The 12,373-nt window shown below is 44.6% G+C and overlaps 1 protein-coding gene across 5 annotated transcripts in view; it reads left to right on the top strand.

Annotated features, from left to right (window-relative positions):
* The first annotated feature begins 708 nt into the window (after nucleotides 1-708).
* Nucleotides 709-12,373, top strand: part of LOC137436990 (BTB/POZ domain-containing protein 3) — a 67,749-nt gene continuing 56,084 nt past the window's right edge. For 3 of the 5 annotated variants that reach the window (XR_013625028.1, XR_013625029.1, XM_068131266.2), the window contains exon 1: nucleotides 800-924. Coding sequence is in view for 1 of the 5 variants with exons in the window: in XM_068131266.2 (XP_067987367.1) it covers nucleotides 900-924 (25 nt within the window). In the remaining 4 variants the exon portion in view is untranslated. Of the gene's footprint in view, nucleotides 925-12,373 lie in introns of all 5 variants that reach the window. The other 2 variants (XM_078787000.1, XM_068131267.2) reach the window with 2 other exon arrangements.

The following is a 12,373-nucleotide window of genomic DNA, read 5'->3' on the forward strand; positions in this document are numbered from 1 at the left end:
GTACTCAAACTGCAGCACTCTGCTGCTCAGGGCTGCGCGCCCCGTGTATATCGTGAGGCCACGCCTCTCTCCCGGGCGTGGCCCACCCCCACTTGGTGTACGGGGTGATGTCACCACGTCAGTGCTTTCGTGTCCGCCACAATCACATTTTTTGCACATTTATGGTTAGTTAGAGCGTCCGCTCTGAGTCTGGACATGGAGTTGGCTTTGCTCTGTTTACTGAGATTACTTTTTTCCTCAGAATTGGCATACTCGGAAGTGGTGGATATTATTGGTCTTATCTGAGTGCTTTGCTTGATTCTTTGGATGAATGTTTAAGTTATAATTTCTTGTTTAATCTTCATGTTTAGTTTCCATCTTGTTTCGTCTGTGGCTTAATATTCTCTTCTCTCCCTGGGGCGAAAAAGATGATAAACAACAACTGCAACCCTACTCGGGAAGTGAAAAACAACAACAACAACAACAATGGCAGATCCACTCGGGAAGTGAAAAACAACAATAACAGCAGCTCCCCTCGGGTAGGGAAAAATCAAAAAACAATGGCAGCCCTTCTCAGTCTCAGGTAGCGCAAAAAACAACAACAACAACAACAATGGCAGATCCACTCGGGTAGGGCAAAAAACAACCATATAAACAGCAGCTCGCCTCAGGCATAGAAAAAACAACAACGGCAGCTCCTCTCAGGTCGTGCAAAAAACAACGGCAGATCCCCTCGGTTGTGCAAAAAACAACAACAACAACCTGGTCTCATTCTGGCTGGCGACATCGGATGGTGCGGTGCATTGTGGGAACATTGTTGCCCGGTCTGAGCAGACGCTTGAAAACGCCATAAAGTAAGTTTGTGCGTATGTGCGAGCTGTTACACGGTAGCGTTGTTATATAGACGTTGGCAGTCGCTCATGACGAACCGTTTGCTTCAATCAAGTGAGTTTAGTGCTTTTTAAAAAAAAGTATACGCAATGCAGATTTACGTGTGCAATTTTAAATTACATCTACGAATGAATGATTACCACCGTGTGGTGTGGCAACGTGGTAACCGAAAAAAGTGGTAACGAAAACTTGGGAGTGCAATGTGTGAAAACTGAGGTGCATAACACGATGGGGGAGGGGGTACAGGACAGTGTGTGTGTGCGCACAACAAGCAGAACCACACCCCCACACCCCCCCCCCCCCCCTCGGATTTTCGATGTTAAATTATGAGCTATGAATATCCTGGAGCGACCCTCGTGTCCAGATTATTTTGAATAAGGAACGTTCGAGGCAGCTTACCAATGCTCAGATGTTTAAAATCACTTTTGCTTTATCATAAAACGCTCCAGCCTCCATGTGCGACGGTAATAAAAACCATGCTTCGTCACATAAATCCACCGTCCAAAGGGAAATCATCCGCAGCAGCCGCAACACGTGAGTGGAGCATGAATGAAACATGGGAATTCTTCCGGATTATTTGTAGTTAATTAACCTAATTAACTCAGGAGATCATAACAATCATTTCGGTAGAACTACACAAATCAGAAAGCTCGAGTAGAATTACACAAAAAACATGCTGCACACATGCACACACAGACACGCAAACGCACACACAGACACACAGACAGACACACACACACACACACACACACACACACACACACACACACACACACACACACACACACACACACACAAACACGCTCACACAGACACGCACACACACACAAACACACACACATACAAAAATCATCAATTTATAGTAGAAGGCACAGCTGGGCAAGTCGGTTCAACAGTTCGTCTATCTGGCCAATAGACATCGCGAATCTGCTGAAATGTTGGACCATGCAAGAACACAATGAACTGCAGAAACTTCCAAGAATGCACGAAATGCCGTTTCTGACGATCAACTTTAAAAAAATTCCTGGTGGAGTACCCTCAGACCCCTCTTCCCCCCCCCCCCCCCCCCCAACCTCCCTTCAGCACTATGGCTTGGTGCACTCCGTCTTCAAATCCCTGGATCCGCCCCTGTGCACGTTGTCAAGTCCTCAGAGAATGCCATCAACACGGGTTTAAATGATTATTTAAAACAAAGTTGGAAAAACCAGTTTAATGTTTTTAGCCGCGTCACAGATGCTGGTCATAGAGTGCCCTCTGCTGTTGTTGTTGTTCTTCTTGTTCTTCTTGTTCTTCTTGCAGAGAAGAGAGCTCCCCCAGAAGACTCCTCTCCGGCCTTGCTCCCCCAGCTCTCTCTGTACTCTGTCCCCCAAATATTCCTACAGGTCGCACAAGATCTGCCAGCCACCCTCTGATGGTTAAACTGCCGAAATCTCGGCTCTCTGCTCACCTTCACTCTTTCATTCCTCTTTTCTCCCGCCTCTGGAACAAACTCCCACACTCACTTCAATCACACTCCTCCCTCCAGGTCTTCAAAACAGCTGTTCACCACCATCTCTTATCTTCCCCCATCCAAAACCTTGATCTTTTCTACCCCCACTAATTCACCCCAGATCCACCTTGTTTGAAATTCCAACTTCTTTCCTGGAAGTCTTGGCAGTGTCCATATGTTTTATACCTCTCCCACCCCCCCCTCCTTCCCATGCCTCCCCCCCCTTCCCATGCCTCCCCCCCAAAGCCCTCTCCCTCCCACAGTTCTCTCGATGTCTCCATGTCTCTCGGTCCCTGCTCTCAAATGTTGTGTTTGTGTCCTTCCCCCTCTCTCCCCATCTTGTCTACCGCTCCCGATGTTATTTGTTTTGTGTGTCTGTTTGTCTTTCTGTGTGATTAATGTTCGCTCTTTCACGAGCCTCGATCTTGTATACAAAAACAAAACAAAACAAAACAAAAAAAAAAAAAAAAAAAAAACAACAACAACAACAACAACAACAAAAAACAAAAAAACAAAACCTCAAAGCTCCACCCATTCTCGGAACCATAGCTCCACCCATTCTGGAAACCATAGCTCCACTCATTCTGGGAGAGGCTTCATATAAACAAATATCCACCATTTTATTAACTCGCATAGCTTTGAGGCCTGTTTTGTAGGCCCGTGGTGTCTTCCTCTCTCACACAGTTTTATTTCAAATCAAATTCGATATATCGTTTCATTTTTCACAGTCGCCAACATAGTTTTAGACTCGGTTGAAAAAAAACGGGAAGAAAATCCGATGAAAGTTGCCCTTTATAGAACGAAATGAATTCTCAAAGGCCTGTAACTTCAAGTCCATTGAGATACATTTTTTTTAAATCGCGGCATGGTCAGTCATACACCGCCCGAAATAACAGACGGGAAAATGCCGAGATATATATATTTTGTTTAAATCGCGGCATGGTCAGTCATACACCGCCCGAAATAACAGACGGGAAAATGCCGAGATATATTAAAAATTCGTCCATTTGATGACAATCGTCACGATGAAATATTTAATTTGTACGTCGTCACAATAATGTGGAGAGAGGAGCATAGCTTCGTTCACGTGTCGCCACATACGGGAAATTGCCGAGATATATTTTTTTTCAATCACGGCATGGTCAGTCATACACCGCCTGAAATAACAGACGGGAAAATGCCGAGATATATTAAAAATTCGTCCATTTGATGACAATCGTCACGATGAAATATTTAATTTATACGTCGTCACAATAATGTGGAGAGAGGAGCATAGCTTCGTTCACGTGTCGCCACACACGGGAAATTGCCAAGATATATATTTTTTAAAATCGCGGCATGGTCAGTCATACACTGCCTGAAATAACAGACGGGAAAATGCCGAGATATAATAAAAATTCGTTGCCACACATGGGAAATTGCTGAGATATATTTTCACTTTGCACAAAAATAACATCAAGTAATCGAATCGATAGGAATGTCCTGTGCCTATAACATCGACGTTATAGGCACAGCTGCATCTAGGCATTGTGTAACATCGACGCGGCTTTTGTTTTAATTAAAACTTTTTGTACTTGTTATTGTATGTAGTCTTATGTTGTCATTATTTTCTCATTTTACCTCCGTCTACCTTCAGGCTGTGCTTTCACGTCTGTCTGTGATCACGATATCTCAAAAGGTTGTGGACGGATTCAGACGAAATTTGTTGGGTCCGGGGGACAGATTGGGAATGTGCCAAGGACGAAATGTTTAGATTTTGGTGAAGATCCGAATCCGGACCTGCATACTACAATTTTTGGGGCGTAGCCCGTAGAGCAATGCCATCTGGAACAGTCTATCCGGTCATTGTATGTCCACTGCATTCAGAAAGTATTCAGACCCCTTCACTTTTTTCACATTTTGTTATGTTGCAGCCTTATGCTGAAATAGTTTAAATTCCTTTTTTCCCTCAACAATCTACACTCAATACCCCATAATGACAAAGAGAAAACAGGATTTTAGAAAGTTTTGCAAATTTATTAAAAATAAAAAACTGAAATATCACATTTACATAAGTATTCAGACCCTTTGCTATGACACTTGAAATTTAGCTCAGGTGCCTCCCATTTCTCTTGATCATCTTTGAGACGTTTCTACACCTTGAATGGAGACCACCTGTGGTAAATTCAATTGATTGGACATGATTTGGAAAGGCACACACCTGTCTATATAAGGTCACACAGCTGACAATGCATAACAGAGCAAAAACCAAGCCATGAGGTCGAAGGAACTACCTGCAGAGCTCAGAGATGGGATTGTGTCGAGGCACAGATCTGGGGAAGCCTACAAAACAATTTCTGCTGCATTGAAGGTTCCCAAGAGCACAGTGGCCTCCATAATTCTTAAATGGAAGAAGTTTGGAGCAACCAGTACTCTTCCTAGAGCTGGCCACCCGGCCAAACTGAGCAATTGGGGGAGAAGGGCCTTGGTAAGAGAGGTGACCAAGAACCCGATGGTCACTCTGGCTGAGCTCCAGAGATCCTGTGTGGAGATGGGAGAAAATTCCAGAAGGACAACCATCACTGCACACTCCACCGATCAGGGCTTTATGGCAGGGTGGCCAGACGGAAGCCTCTCCTCAGTGAAAGACACATGAAATCCCGCTTGGAGTTTGCAAAAAAGCACCTAAAGGACTATCAGACTGTGAGAAACAAGATTCTGTGGTCTGATGAAACCAAGATTGAACTGTTTGGCTTCCGTCTGGCCATTAATTTCTTGAAAACTAGAGCAATGCGACGATGTCGCAAATATGCCTCCACACAGTCCCACAACGGGTATATGCCCTCATTCATTGTCCTAAAAATAAACAAGTTTGATTTAAATCCCTTCAGCTGTTTTGAAGTATCACATTTTCACCAGCCATGACAGGTTTCACATCGATCGGTGAAACGGTTTCAGAGAAGGGATTTTTTTAAATATCGGCTTTCAAGCTAATATGGCTGCCATACCACGTGACATATGACCTTAAAAAATGTACACTCTGCAATCTGCATATGTATGGGAAGGGGATCACGTTTGTGAAGATATGTTTTGATTGGATAAGGTTCGTTTTTCTATCCAAGATGGCTGCCAAACTCAATGACCTACGACGTCATCATTTACAAACTTTATGCAACAGTGCTGTTCGATGATATTTTTAAAATTTGGCATCGATAGCTTAAGTGGTTTCAGAGATTTAATTATTTAATGTTTTCATTCAATCCAATATGGCTGCCACACCATGTGACCAATGATGTTTTCATGATCATCTTCTAATCGCCATGCCTAGTCAATGACACTCATAAAGTTCCAAGTCAATCGATTTGGTGGTTTGGGAGAAGATGTTTTTTTTAAAGGTTTTAGGTTAAATCCAATATGGCTGCCAAACCATGTGACCTATGATGTCATAAATTTAATATTTCAATACAAATGGGTCATCGATCATGTGCATGCAATTTCAGAATTTTAGGATAAAGAATTTGATTAAAACATTTTTGGCTGGTATACCACTTCCCCTATGATGTCATCATTATCATGCTTTTGTTCCCCATTGGGAGTACTTGACAATATGCCAAGTTTCCCATTTTTCCATTCAGCGGTTTCTGAGAAATAATTTTTTATTATTTGCGTTTAATCCAAGATGGCTGCCATACCATGTGACCTATGACATCACAATTATCATAAAAACATTCTGCATGTGTGTCATTGCTACCCTGAAAGTTTTGTCTCAATTGGACATGTGGTTGCTGAGAAAAGTGAGGTTTAGCCCGTACAGATTGACACAGACGGATGGATGGACGGACGGACAATCCGAAAACATAATGCCTCCGGCCACCTTCGGATGCATAAAAATGTAATACTTGCATTATTACCCTGCGTTCGCAAAGCGAAAAGCGGGGTTAAGCATTCACCTGCCTCCGTACGTGTGCCGTGGTCCGTGTCTGCATTTTAAAAATTCATTTTCTCGGCAACCGTTGATCTGATTGACATGAAATTTTCACCATAGGAGGGCCTCCTGTAGAATATTTTAATGATTATTATGACATCATAGGTCACGTGGTACAGGCGCCATCTAGGAAAAACTTCGCACCTCTATATCTCTGAAACCACTACATGGAAAAAAATTGAGACCTGGCACATTGTCAACTACTCCCCATGGGGAATAGGATATTGTTGCGGATCTCCTGAAGCCCGTTCCCGTTATAAAGGGGGGATTAAACCCCTTTTTCCCCCCTGGGTCTTCGTGTCCACGAGGCCGAATCGCCACTTCCAGAGCAAGCGTGAAAAAGGGTATCGGGTTGACGCCGCACGTACCTTTAACCCACGCTGCCACGAAAGCGGGGACCGAACCTCGCACAAGCCACGCTTAATCGAGTACGCCCGAGCGGTATGCGTATCATGTGACTCGTGCTGTTACTTTTATGGAACCCGATTTGAGCGGTTCTAGTCGTACCATGCAAGGCCAATCAATGGAAGGGACGGGAACGGTCAAATTAGAGGAATAACACAATTTATTTACACAATGTACAATGATTCGCAGAAGGAAAGGGGACACAGAGCAGAAGCTTAACAGTTTAACTTATACCCAGACACAGGGCCCACTCACGCACACGGGGAGAAGAAGAGAAGAAGTCCGCGCGCCAAACCCGCTTTGCTGTCGGTTGCTCCGGGACAGCTCGCCCGGCTTGCCCTCTGGCGGTCACAGCACGTATGCAGGAGAAGGCAGGCAGGAGGAGATCGTGCCTCTGTGGCCCGGCACGGGTCGTCTTCTCGAGCGCGCGATTAATACAGCGTAGAACGCAGGGCACGGGGCACGGGGCAAGTTCGTGTACAATCTCGATAACCGGCAATGCAATTGACTCGTTCTCTTGTGTGTTCTCTCTCTCTGACTCAATCAATGCCTCAACCCAAACTCCAACTCACTCTCACAGGGGCTCCGACTCAACTCATCTCGTGACTCGAACTCAACTGAGGTGGGGGGCTCGGAGCAGGGTTTTATGGCTCCGCCCCGGCCCTACTCGAATGTTCCAAACCCCACCTCTCATCGCCATGGTTAGCCACTCCCCTCGAGCCCCGATTGGCGGCTCGTTGCTTACCGGCCACTCCCTCTGCAGTGCCTCCCTTCGGCCTCGCCAGACTTGTTCAGGCCTGCCATGTGGCATGCTAGCGCCAAAAGACCACCCTACTCATGGGCCTACTCAACGAAAAACTAACACAGGAAAGGACTACGCTTACATTCACTAAGAAATAACTGAACTACCGCGAGGCTACATGTTGTGGTGCGTCTACCTACGAGGGGGATTATCCTTTATTCCAAAACCACAACAATATGTTAATGATGATGTCATCAGTGCCTTTGTTATGATGTCATAATTCGACAAATACAACATATCCATCCGATCATTATTTAAAAAAAATCAGTAACTGTTGGTCTCATGGACACAAAATTTTCACCATAGGAGCGCCTCCTCCTTTAGAATATTTTCATGATAATCATGATGTCATCGGTCATGTGGTATAGGTGCCATCTTGGAAAAACCGAAAAACGTTGCACGTCTATAACTCCAAAACCGCTCTTTGGAAAAAATTGAAACGTGGCTCATTGTAAAGAACCACATATGGGGAATCGGTGTTGTTAACGAAGACGTCATTGGTGCCATAATTATGACGTCATAATTCGACAGGGACAATGCTTAGTCTGATCAGTTTGAAATTTAATGAGCGTGATCTATGCAACAACTATATTAGAGAATATAAATGTATGATGTCATCGCTCACGTGGGCGAGCAGCCATATTGGATCAAAGGAAAAAATTTTGTTCCAAAACAGAAGAGTTGGCTCGCATGAAGTTGACTGCGCAGGGTAAGTTTTCTATCAATACCATCTAGTTCTGTTACTGCATCCTGATGTTCTGCTCAGTGTTCTAGCTTTTCCATGAGCCTTGAGTCTGTGTGCAAAAAACAGTGATATTTAAGGCACACATAGGTGAACCCTTCTCGTGGGACATTTTGTCCTGACCTTTCCATGGACTTTGTTGAAATTGCTGTCATTGGGAAAGCAGGTGAGGACCTCGGTCCTCATGCAGATAAAAACACCAGAAGCACATGAGGGAGCACATCCTACCCCTCGTAACCCACACTGAGTTTGCTCTTTACTTTTCACTACACTTACTAGGCGTGAACAATAAATATTTGAAGTTTAACAGATGACAGATGCAGTACTATTTTGAACTATTTTGATGCTCAATTAATTTTGCTAACTCGCTCCTAGAGGTACGTGCACTCGTCTCTGAGCTGTCTGCCCTGGGTTTGAATCTCGGCCCAGCTGTCATCCTGATGTTTTGCAGGCAGGGCAAGGCTTCAATGCTTGTGTGCCATCCTTCGGATGAATGTTAAACTGGGCAGTCACCTGCTATCATTAGTTGTGAATGTGATCGATCCAAAAATGACGTTTGTGAAGAGGAGGCAAGCTATCTACCACACCCTGAATAACTTGCAAATTGCTGCTCTAACATACTTAGTTGGATGTCATGCTGGGCCAGCCAGTTCATGAAAGTTGTTATACTTCATGATATTTCGTTCTATTTTTTAATTCTTCAATCTTCTCTCCTCCCTTCTCTATATTTTATTTATTTCTTCTTTGACCGTATTTAATTAAAAAATATAGCTGAAGCACCCGACAGTGCTTTGGGAAATTCAATGAAATAGATATTTAAATACTTCCTGCATGACAATCACAAAACATATTACCCGATCACTCTCGGGGAAAACCCCAATAGTCAGGGCCCTTAGGGATATTTTGGTTCAAATTCTTCCAAAAGCATCAAATTTGGCGCAGATGTTGCCCATGCCATACTCTTTCGATTTGTGACGGGCGCCAAGGGCGGTATGATCCGGGGACCATACCGGTCCATCCCGCCATGTCACCTGACCTGTGACGTCATAATTAGGATATGCATCCAATCACATGGCGTACTATAAGTGGTCAAAGTTCAAAATGAATCGATCGAAAAATGAAGGCAGGGATCCATTTTTAAGGTTTTCATAAAATCCAATATGGCCGCCAGGTCACATGACCTATGACGTCATATTTATGACATGTATACAATCATGTATACATGAACCCGGATCATGATCGCACAAAAATTAAACACAAGGATATGGCATACAGTTCATAAAACATCAAAATCCGTACCTTTGTAATTAGACTGATGAACTGCATATGCCTGAAAATTAGGAAATAGACATGTAAATATTTCCTCTAATTGTCAAAAATAAGGTCAGAGTTCGATTACCCAACCCAGAAACATAAAATGGTGAACCTCGCGTAAATCCTGACAAAAAACTCAAAAACCGACATGTTTGACTCAAAAATGACCTTTAAGATGACCTTGAGGGTTGACCTTGACCTCAAATCATCAAAATAACATCGTAATTGGATTCCTCGAACTCGAAAACCCCTGAAAAGTGGTATCGTACATGATTCCAACCCTTTTGGTTATTTAACTGATTTTCCTCTAATCCGGGTGGCGGCCATTTAGTATTTCGCCAATATGGGGCCCCCGGGGGGGGGGGGGGTGGGCGCCCGTGAAAAATCGAAATAGTATGTCATAGGCAACATCTGGGCCAAATTTGATGCTTTTGGAAGAATTTGAACCAAACGGCCCCAAAATATCCCTAAGGGCCCTGACTACAAGCAGGAAGCAGGGTATGAGAACATACTCGAGGCCTGAACACAGAGGTGTTGTAATAAGCCCGCGTAAAGCAATTTTTTAAATAGCAGGTACACGTGAAACGCTATAATAATTTAATTTGTGTTATGACAAACCCTGGTGTTGGGCTAGCGGCTAGGGTGCCAGCTTAGGATCCTAGGATCCTGGGTTCAAATCCCGGTCGATCGCTGAATTAACGCCAGGGGGGTTGACTCAGCCTGTTCATCCTTCCGAGGTCGGCAAATTGAGTACCAGTTCACTGGTAATTCCCTGCTTGTCGTAAAAGGTGACAAAAAGGGTTGGCGGCAGGAAGGGCATCCGGCCGTAAAACATTGCTTCAAAAAGGGGACCAACAAAAACAACAACAACCACGGTGCCCGAAAAAGGCCAACCCCCGCTTTGCGGGGAAAAATGGCCTCTAAAGGTGTTTAAAAAAAAATTTTTTATGACAACAAATCACTACAACCTCAACATACGACATTCACGTTACATATTACTCGATTGCTCCCGGGGAAAAATCCCAGGCAGGGTATAAGAACATATTGTAACGATTTTGAGAAGTGTGTAACGAATTTGAGAAGTGTAACGGTTTTTGAGAAGTGTAACAATTTTGGAGGAAGTGTAACGAATGTGAAAACGTTACAATGTGAACGTTACAAAAGTATGGTAACATCCTCGTAATGTAAATAATGGTCGCAGCCGTCCTCCTAGTTAATTCCATGAAACTTACACGCAGGTCACGATATATCTTTCAAATAGTGTATTTCCTTATTCCATGTAGGCTAAATATGTGTTTCCCACTAGATTGACTTTGCATTGTATCAAACAAAATAAGCGTAGGCCCTTCCAATTTCCCCAAACATCTCCGCTCTCCAAAGTTCCTTTCAAAAGGGGAGTTGTTTTCAATCCCGCAGGCCGCCATTGCCCATGTGCTTTGAGTCGGAGAAGAAAGGCGTGTCTCCACCTCGTCATAAGAGGGAAGGAGTGAACCAGCCCTAACAGCCAATCAGCACCGCGGTGAGCGACCCGGTAGGCGTGCCCTCGGAGCCGGCGGCTTGATTTCGCCCGAGGTGATAAAAGCGACTGTAAGGGACTGCTTTTAGAGATGACCTGGGAGGAGCAAAGAGGCAGCACCAAGAGGAGCGGTGAGATGCGAAACGCTCCAAGCCAAGGAGGAGAGGTACTCGGCAAGGAAACCAGCTTTGGAGAGACGCGCTGAAAGGAGGGAGACGGCTCCACCACAAGAAGAGGAGCAGGTGTGCCGAACCAGCGCGTGGCGTCTACCGCAGCGGATACGCGACGGAGGGTTTTCCCGCCAAAACCGCGAGGAATTGCGAGCTGCTGCCTCCCGACTTTGCCTCCCTCTCAAGCAATCCACCTCAAGCCCTACCTGCCTGCAATATCCCCTGTGTAAGTGTGAACGTCCTGTCCTGCTCGTTGTCTTGGGGTTAAGTAAAAATGAATAGTGTAAGTTAACGATTCGCTGTGTTACTGCTTCTTCCATCCATTGCTTGTGTGTGTATAATAAATCTGTTCTTCCTCCGTACTCTGTCTTCTTCTTCTTTTTCATTCTCTTTCGGTCGTTTTAGAGGTTTCCCGATTGAATATCTGTGGAGCGATCTGGTCAACGTTCGGGTGAAATCGGGTTCTAATCGGGGAGTAACTGTTCGGACGCGGTAATACCAAACCGCTCGGTAAAATAACATCTAAAAACCGCGTCTGTAACAATTGGTTGTCAGGAGTTGGATTCGGACCTGGGACTAAATTTGTTAGGCCCAAATTTTGGGACACCAATTGTGTTATATCAGTAACAATTGGTGTTGAGTGAGATCGGACCCGAAGCGCGCTTAACGCGCTCAAAATTACAAGCTGCCGAAATTTATTTTGTTTTAAAGCAAAACCCGAATTTTGAGATCGCGCCATGGACAATCAAGGCGATCGGATGTCGGTGGGAGAGATAGACAGGGTGGAATCGACCCAGGACCTCGGGGAAATGTATGTGGAGGAAAGGGAGGAGGAGAAAAATAGCAATGTGGTTGCGGAAGTATCAGACGCGCAAAGTGGCGTCCTCGCGCACGTGGGTGTAGCGGCACCAAATTTTGCCGCGCCCGCGACCGTAGCAGCGCCGTTGGTGGATTGGAATCTCTTTATGATCCAAATGAAGGCCCTTATGGACAAGAATAGTGAGCAATTGAAAGCCAAAATAGAGAAATGGAGTAATAAGATGGATGCTCAGAGTGAGCAAATAAGGGCTCAGACTGAGCAAATTGAAGCAACAACGAAAG

The sequence above is a fragment of the Myxine glutinosa genome, chromosome 11 (genome assembly GCF_964187855.1).
Source record: "Myxine glutinosa chromosome 11, kmMyxGlut1.1, whole genome shotgun sequence".
Taxonomy (NCBI): domain Eukaryota; kingdom Metazoa; phylum Chordata; class Myxini; order Myxiniformes; family Myxinidae; genus Myxine; species Myxine glutinosa.